The sequence below is a fragment of the Silurus meridionalis genome, chromosome 23 (genome assembly GCF_014805685.1).
Source record: "Silurus meridionalis isolate SWU-2019-XX chromosome 23, ASM1480568v1, whole genome shotgun sequence".
Taxonomy (NCBI): Eukaryota; Metazoa; Chordata; class Actinopteri; order Siluriformes; family Siluridae; genus Silurus; species Silurus meridionalis.
The window spans coordinates 12099943-12108848 of NC_060906.1; the positions used below are offsets into that span (position 1 = coordinate 12099943).

An 8906-nucleotide genomic window follows, 5' to 3' on the forward strand; every position below is an offset into this window, starting at 1 on the left:
TACAAATGTACAGTTCATCTATGAATGTTTTCTCAAATTTAGATTTTAGGAAAAAATATATTTAGGGTCTTTACTATTAAGAAATCCATGGAGACAATAAAATCAACTTAACAACAGTGTACATCTCTCTCTCTCTCTCTCTCTCTCTCTCTCTCTCTCTCTCTGTTCTGTCACCACTGAGGCAAATGGCAAATGAGCAGCACAGAGTTTGTTGTTTAGGGTAAAAGTTTGCCCTCATTCTATTAGAGGAGATGTTGCTCTCCTCCTACTTAATTAAAGCACACATACACACACCCACACACACGACGCACAAAAACACACATGCATGCACAGGGGAAGCACACGTTACTAAGAGAGCACATTGCTGGTCACATCAGTTGCATTTAGATAAATGATCACCAGGCTAATCTGATATTTGCTTTACATATTCTCATGAAGAGAATGCTGCTCAACAAGGGATGAGAGAGGAGTTTTCTAACCAAACCAAATGTTGTGGTTGTTTAAGGTAAGTCTGGTCTTTGCACTTTCCACCAGTAAGTAACCTGTTTTTGTGTTATATGTATCCAGTACAGGGTGCACTTGTTCTTTATAACTGCCCAGAAAACATATTGTCTCTGAGTACCATGTCAACTTTACAGGCTATGGAAAACAAAAAAAATGTATTTCAATCAAACCAAATATCAAATATGTTTAATGTAGAATGCAACAATTATGTCATTTGTTCATGCTATGATCAGCAACTGCTTGTTATTACAATCATCACAATTATAAGACAATCTGACTGGTAGATTTAAAGCATTCCTAAAACAAGTAGCATATTAGCATCAGTTTAATTGATTTAGATAGATAGATAGATAGATAGATAGATAGATAGATAGATAGATAGATAGATAGAAAGAAAGAAAGAAAGAAAGAAAGAAAGAAAGAAAGAAAGAAAGAAAGAAAGAAAGAAATGTACTGATGTAAAATTTGATTTTCATTGAAAAATCCTCCCTTAACATTAATAACAGCTTTACACATTCCTGGCATCCGGACAATTCGTTTCTCCAAACATTCAGCTGAAATATTTTCCAATTCCTCTTGTAAAACTTGCCAAAAGTGTTCTTTGCTAGTTGGATATTTCCTTTTGACCTTGTGATCCCGTCATTCCAGAGCAGTTCAATAGAATATAGGTACAGTGACTGGGCAGGCCATGCCATGATAAATAACACTAGAAACGACTGTTTGCTCTCTACACAATGCTTACAGAGCTTGGATGTGTTCTTCTGATTATTTGTCTTGTTGTATGGTGAAGTTTCCAATAAGACACAACTTCTGCCAGACACTATAGGGACAAAAGTTCATTCCAGTCCACATGCATTCCTCATTTGTTGTTACCCTTCACTCTTCTGTGAAGTTGTTCTACTAGATCATTAGATTTCGGAGTGTGGTTGTGGAGTTATTGTCTCATTCAGCCATGAGGGTTTTAGTAAAGTGAGGTACTGATGTAGGGTGAGGAAGCCTGGAGTGCAGTCAACATCATCCCAAAGGTGTTTAATAGGGTTGCAAGCTTCATTTATTTAAATAGTCTCTTCATCCTTCTTTCACTCTCTCTCTCTCTCTCTCTCTCTCTCTCTCTCTCTTCTCAGGAGGTGTGAATCCTCGTGCACCTGCACATGTGATCAAGTAATGGCTGCCTTTAAGGGTGTTTGGACAAAGGGCTTTTGGCGAGCAGTGTCCGGAGAGTTTTTGGCCATGCTGATTTTAGTGTTGGTCAGCGTGGGGTCCACTATCAACTGGGCAGCAACCACAAAGGACAGCTCTCATCCTCCGGACCTTGTTCTCATCTCTCTTTGTTTCGGCTTGTCTATAGCCACACTCGTCCAGTGCTTCAATCAAATCAGTGGTGCCCACATTAACCCAGCAGTCACGGTGGCCATGGTGGCAACCCGCAAGCTCAGTCTGGCAAAAGGCATTTTCTATTTGGGAGCACAGTGTTTTGGGGCAATAGTGGGAGCAGCTATCTTGTATGGTGTGACTCCTCCTGTTGTGAGAGGGAACCTAGGGGTCACCTCGGTCAGTTGGATGCCATTAATATTTGTGTCATAATCAGGTGCTCATATAGGGTGCTTTCGGCCATATAGTATATAAATGGAAAGCTGGCAAGCATATAATAAGTGTCTAGTATATTGCTAATATATTGATGCAAATGTAGTCCTAGTTGCGTTCACTGAAAAAGATTAAATTTAACAATATGGCCTCCATATTCTTCTAGTAGTATTATAGTGTATTCTATTTTTAGTACATTCGATTTTCTAGCACAGTGAACAAAAGTACAGCTGTAATGTAAAAAGTATTTACTGTTGAATGTGCAGCAAGTCACTGAACATGGCATGTGCATAGATATCAAATTTATTATATGTGAAATGTATAATACTATATAAAATATTATGATATAATATGACTTATAATGTATGGATTATGTAGAGTTATTTTGAATTGCCTAATTAAACATAACAAAAATATAATCCCACACCCAATTGATCTACACTTCTGTAACCAGCAAACTCTTCTTCTGATCCCATTGTTACATTGCCACATTATACCTGAAGGCATGAATTCAACAAAACCGAACTGATAGAAACAATAACATCCGATGAAGGTCTAATCTGTAAACACAAAGAGGAATCCATGTTGTTCAGTCAAGCTCAAGATATAATTTTTTTATATCTTTCTCAGTTTCTTCTTTCTTTCTAATTGCTGTAATACTTCTGTTTAGGTCAACACTCATATATCTGCTGGTCATGCCCTGGTGGTTGAACTCTTCATCACCTTTCAGCTTGTATTCACCATCTTTGCTACCTGCGACCCAAAGCGCACTGATCTGAAGGGCTCAGCAGCCCTGGCTATCGGCCTGTCAGTGTGCATCGGCCACCTGTTTGCTGTAAGTTTCTAAGTCAACTAACATAACTAACATAACAAAATATTTAAAAAGCATGACAGAAAATTGTATAGTGGTTAGTATTCTGCATTAAGCAATAATTACAGCTATATTAATCTATACTTATAGACTGTAGATTCACAGAGAGGTAGAGGCATATGTCTAAATATACAGTGGAACCCGGTTATGTCGATGTCCTAGGGGGTTGCCAAAAAGCATCGAGATAACCAATAATCGAGATAAACGAAAATCAAAATGGCGGCAATATATTAACGTGCTTGAAATTTCTTTATGTACATGATGTGCGTTAATAAATGAGAATGTGCATGCACATGTTTTTGAAGGGTTTTTTTTACACAACAGCGTTGCCGTGATTTGTTTGATGAAGGCATGCTATAAAAGTACATACAGTACATGTTTATCTGTCAGGAATCCACCTGCCACACCCCCTTCGGCCCCCTTCAGCGTGTCAGGTGCTTTCTCGGCCGCTTTCTCTGAAGCTCCCGGCTTCAATCGCGCACATATGGTGCTCGTTTATCATCATCACCAGCTCCTATTTAAACTTCCACACTCTCACCGTCCGTTATTGTTGGTATATGTTGGTTCACGGCGGTCGTTGTTATCGTTCATGCGTATCCCGGTACGTGCCTTCCCACCAGCACTCTCTCAACGGCTGCTCTTTTCTTCCCAAAGCGCACCGCGGATTCCCCCCGATCCTGCCAGTGTTCATTCTATGCTTTTGCTGCTCATCCCACGTTCTCCCGTGTGCTGTTCAGCGCCGCGCTTCTACTTTCGCCTCCCGTTCATCGCATAACATTTAACAACAAAAGGCATATGTGCACTAACTAACAGCAGAGATTCATCAGTATACAATACAACACCTGTAGCAGCTGTAAGCCTTGATTTTTCCGCCACTTTTGCGAGTTCTTCTGCAGCTGCACCGACGTTAAATGGTAAATTTTTCCCCCCTTGTGCTCGAGATATTAGGGTTCGGCGACCGATTGAAAAATACTTAGACAAAGCAAGAATTTGGAGGTTCCACTTCAAAAACGTCAACTTAATAGGGTTGTCGAGTTAACCGAGGTCGAGATAAGCGGGTTCCACTGTATTGTTACACACAGTGTTACATAGGTAAAGCAGGCAATAGTTGCTACTAGTAGCTCACTAGCTTATTAAACATGTCTAAGTGTGGCAGGTGTTTTTCAGGTCTCAAAGCAGCCCTCTTCCCTTGAGAATCGTAACCTAGCTCTGCTGCCAAGTGTTCATATCAGGTTTATGATGAGAAAATCTTAGGGGATAGCATGTGTGCTTGCTGCACCTAAGGGTGTTGCTAAGAATGAAAGTTGCCCTCATTTTCTCTTTATAGTCATGCATAGCAGGATTACATATTTCTATCCTTGTAGAAATATTTTATCTTGAACTTTGTTGGTTATTAGACACTAAGGAGATGCTTCAATATTGCAATTTTGGAAATTTGTACCTGGAGCATTTTATAGCTGTTAGAAAAATCCTCTATATTATCACCCACTTTCCAAAATTACAAACTTTTTTTTTACACCACACAACAGTCACATGAGTGTACTCACTTTGATGTGCTCATGGCTGCAAACAACATTACAAGCAAGTGTGTCGTTCAAATCAATTTTAATGCAGGTTTATTGTGAATTATTATTACCTTTACTTCACTACAGTTTAAAGTGCAATAAATTACTTTTTTCTCTCCAGTAGAATGAAACTCTGAATTGTATAAATAATTACAATTTAGTTCCCACAGTTCAGTTTGTTAAGACATTTAAGTGTATTCAACTGCAATTTGTATTCATACTCACATACATTTATATTTATGGAATTTGAAAGGTGCCTTTATTTAGCAGAGCTTCATTTATACAACTGAGCATTCAGGGGTTATGGGCCTTGACGCTGGGATTTCTCCAATGTCTTAAACTGAGAGCTACCGCTCTTAGTTGTAGGATGTACAGGAATATACCACCACTTGTTTTTTTATATGAGAAGTGACATAAAATGCATCAGCTGACAGATGTTGGTAAAGATCACTGGTGTTCTTATGAAATCTTCTGGAAAAAAAATAATAATAATAAATAATATGCTGTAAAATAGAAATGTACTAAAATTAGATACACTGTCAGTCCACAGATAACCCAATAAAACATTTTTTTTTAAAGTTTGAGTTCAGGAGCTCAAGTGTAACTGTCTCTGTGTGTGTGTGTGTGTGTGTGTGTGTGTGTGTGTGTGTGTGTGTGTGTGTGTGTGTGTGTGTGTGTGTATGTTTGTGTATTTGTGCACGGCCCTTTAGATCCCATACACCGGTGCCAGTATGAATCCTGCTCGCTCATTTGGTCCTGCAGTCATCACAGGACATTGGGAAAACCACTGGGTGTGTTATTTTGTTGTTGTTTGTTTGCCAGCATGATGTACTACATGCAAACTTAAACTATGCACACTTTGTGCAATGAGGCTTTTCTGTTTTATTTTTCTGATTCTAAATTGTGTAATAAATTTATCTATGCATACACAAAATTGTTCATGCATAGTTTAGATTATATATTTGTCCAGATTGAATGCCTTTGACAAAAGAAGAAATCGTTTTTATGGCTGAATCGGGACGGCATCATGAGGTTGCAATAGAATTTTACAGGATATATGCCAAGCACATCACACACAACACTGTTTGCAGACTGGGAGCCAGATTTGGAAGAGATGACTTTGTGTGAATACAAAGAAACTACATTCATGTGAAGGACATTTTGTAAATAAAGTTACATTTTGCTAAAAAATAAATAAATTAAATAATAATAATTTAAATGCCCTATAAATGGAGACTTTGAGATACCCTTTATTAAAGGTTAGTCTGAGGTAGATTCATCATGCAGACATTTTGAGGACACTGTTACATAAGGATCTGAGCCATATGTATGTGTGGTGTGCTGAGCTTCTGTCTGAGGGTGTTACACTCAGGAGAGGAGTGAAGAGGAACAAAAAGCTTCTATTCTGAGGCCACATGTTTGACAGTGAAGGTCAGTAATAACGACTTCCTCAGAAAAGAATGTGGTAAAAGGCAAAGAAATTACAAAGCAATGCTTGACAAGCTACTCTCAAGGACTTTAGGGTATCAGTAAAGACTGTGGTCTTTAAAGACAAAATATGTGAATGTTATATTGCTCTACATTGATCAGACTTCACTTATTGGACAGACCCCTGTGTACACTGGTGCTAGTTTCAGAGAGGTTCCTTTTGGTTGTTTATGCCAATTAAGTTTTGATTCTAGCGTAAACCAATGGCAAGGAATGTCCTTACAAACATTGTGTACAAACATCATTGTGCTCTTCTAAAAGTGTCTCTTTCTCAAACACTTCCTCTGACAGGTGTATTGGTTGGGTCCGTTAATGGGAGGTGTCCTGGCAGCAGCCCTATATGATTACCTGTTCTGTCCAGATCCTGATCTAAAGAAACACTATGCCAGCATTATCTCTAGGACCTCTTTTTCCACTGCTCAGTACCAAGGCATGGAGCCAGGCACTTTCTCCAGGGACCAAACTCAGTTGATGATAAAGCAGCCAGCGTTCACAGTGGAGCATGCTGAGAGGAAGGACAGAGAGACAGCCTGTGAGGTGTTGTCCTCTGTGTGACAATTAAGGTGCACTGAGGAAAAAGAGTTGAGTTCTATACACTACACCAAGAGCCAGCTTAAAGAGACTGAACCGATATAGAAATGTGTGTTTGCTTGTGTGTGTAAGGGCATTGACACACCAAGCTTCTTCTTCTTTCGGCTTTTCCCATTAGGGGTCGCCACAGCGGATCAACCTTCTCCATACCCCCTGTCCTGTACATCTGCCTCTCCACCTTCGGCCAACAGTAGCCCAATTTCCACCGGTACCCTGTTGGCTAACAATTTATCGTTGGTAACCTGGGCCTCGACCGATCTGGTATGAAATTATGATTCCTGATTCGCATATTTGATTTGGCACGTTTTATGCTGGATGCCCTTCCTAACGCAACCCTCCCCATTTATCCGGGCTTGGGACCAGCACTAAAAGTGCACTGGCTTGTGCATCCATAATGGCTGGGTTAAAACATTTAATTGAATGTAATGTAATTTATTTATTTAGTGTGTATGTAAATTAATTATCATTTGAATTATTTGCATACAGTAACTGAACTCTTTTTGCTTTACAGATAAAACTATTAAATCTGTAAAATTGAATTTTTTTTTTTTGTCACATTTACATTTTTATTTATCTTTTTGATTTTTCTCCAGTGTTTTACTTCCTACATCTTCTTTCCTATAATTACCGAAAAACTAACACATTTGTATATATAAATATAATAAAGTGAAATAAATAAATGTTGTCCCTCCAATCGATTATAACTTGATTATGTTTGTATGAATTAGAATTTTCCCGGTAGCAGTTCATCCACCTCTATGACAACAATATTTTGCTGTATTTCGCTGATTTGCTCCAGTAGAGGGCAGACATCACTAACCTATTTGCCAAGCATTAGTTTGACCAAGTTTCACCTCATCCAGCAAGGCATTAGGAACCACTATGAACCCGATACTCATATAGCAGGATATTGTATTTTCTGAAGTGAAATCTTGTAATAATCTTCTACCTAAGTGGTCCTTAGTGGTTCCTTCTACATGGAGCAGAGAAAGACCAGCAACTTTCTAAACTTTCTTAGCAAGATAGACTTATAATTTTACACCTGCAGTTATTTTATCTAGACCAAGAGGTGGGGAAACAGACCAGTTTAAACATTACTGCTATGTTTTCTTTAGAACTGACTATTAAATATTACTACTAGTTTTTAAATCTTATCCTGTTATCTCTAAATGCCAAATAAAATATGTTCTAAAAAAACTATACTGTATAGTGCTAGTCTTTGTTACATTCCATGTATAAAATTAAAATTCTCATTCAAAAAGTAGTTTTTTAATGTGGCTTGATTAGGTCTTGATTTGAATCAAGCTCTATAGCAGACCAATCAAGTTCCCCTTGAGTAACTCGAAGTGCGCCAACTATGCTTTGGGAATGCTCAGCATTGTCCATGCTCTGAATCAATTGTGTAATCAGTTTAATGGAAAGCGTGGCATCACCGGCTGGGTGACGTCACAACCAGGAGGCTATAAAAAGCATTTGGTGTGAAGCCGGCGCTAGCTTATGTTTGTTCAGAAAGCACTCTGTGTGTGTGTTTGCGTTTAAAAAATAAGTAAAAAGAAAAGGGAAAAAAAGAAAAATGAAAGCAACTAAAAAGTCTAAGCACTTGTTTCGACCGTGTGTTCCTCCTTGCCACCGTATTATTACGGGGGAGAGATACGCACAGCCTATGTGTCGCTTGCCTAGGAGCAAAGCATGCTAGGTCAGTTCTCAAGGGAGCTGACTGTGCAGATTGCGCTTGCATGGTGTTGCGAACCCTTCGCTCTCGAAGAGCACTCTTTGAGGAGGGTGCTCCCACTCTTCATGGCTCTGGCCCTGCTCTCGCTGAGGCGAAGCGGCTCTCAAGGACCTGGGGTTGGCAAGGTTAACCCTTAATCGGCTCGCCTTTTCAGCTCAAAGTCTCCCTGTATTCCAACATAGTCGGAATGAAAGAGAGCAGTTATGAGGCGATGCCCCAGTTTGAAGAGATGCTGGCTGTCCATCTCTCTCTCCCCGGGTGCTGCGGCGTGACCTGCTTGGTAGGCAGTCTTTAGGGAGAACGCACACCATGGCTGTGCTGCAGGCCTACCAGACAGACCTGCTGCGAGAGCTGAACATGGGAGAGACCTTGGGCGGTCAGAAAATTTGTGAGCTCTGCTGGGCTTCCAAACTAGCTCTTAGGGCCTCCAAAGAGACCACTAGGGCCATTGGCTGTTCCATGGCCATTTTGGTGTCCACAGAAAGCGAGGTATATATTCAAAATCTTTAATCACAAAAACCAATTCAGGCAAAACACAGAGTCCTAGCAGAACAAAAACAAAACCCAAAGT

The 8906-nt window shown here is 39.6% G+C and overlaps 1 protein-coding gene across 2 annotated transcripts; it reads left to right on the top strand.

Moving 5' to 3' along the window:
* Nucleotides 1–209: 209 nt before the first annotated feature.
* On the top strand, nucleotides 210–6781 carry aqp4 (aquaporin 4). 2 transcript variants are annotated; one of them, XM_046836922.1, is made up of 6 exons: nucleotides 210–505; nucleotides 1629–2055; nucleotides 2759–2923; nucleotides 5235–5315; nucleotides 6304–6593; nucleotides 6722–6781. In XM_046836922.1, the coding sequence occupies exons 1-5, from the start codon at nucleotides 459–461 to the stop codon at nucleotides 6565–6567; spliced, it is 984 nt and encodes a 327-aa protein (XP_046692878.1). In that variant the 5' UTR covers nucleotides 210–458; the 3' UTR covers nucleotides 6568–6593; nucleotides 6722–6781. The 2 variants fall into 2 exon arrangements, with proteins under 2 accessions (XP_046692878.1, XP_046692877.1); XM_046836921.1 differs by having other exon boundaries at nucleotides 211–505; nucleotides 6304–6775.
* Nucleotides 6782–8906: the final 2125 nt, after the last annotated feature.

What these genes read in the sequence shown, in the direction of transcription:
- aqp4 (XM_046836922.1), top strand. Translation starts at nt 459, where the DNA reads ATGAGAGAGGAGTTTTCTAACCAAACCAAATGTTGTGGTTGTTTAAG. An exon ending in GCATCGGCCACCTGTTTGCT is followed by an intron (nt 2,924 to 5,234) that starts GTAAGTTTCTAA and finishes ACGGCCCTTTAG; the next exon opens with ATCCCATACACCGGTGCCAG. An exon ending in GACATTGGGAAAACCACTGG is followed by an intron (nt 5,316 to 6,303) that starts GTGTGTTATTTT and finishes TTCCTCTGACAG; the next exon opens with GTGTATTGGTTGGGTCCGTT.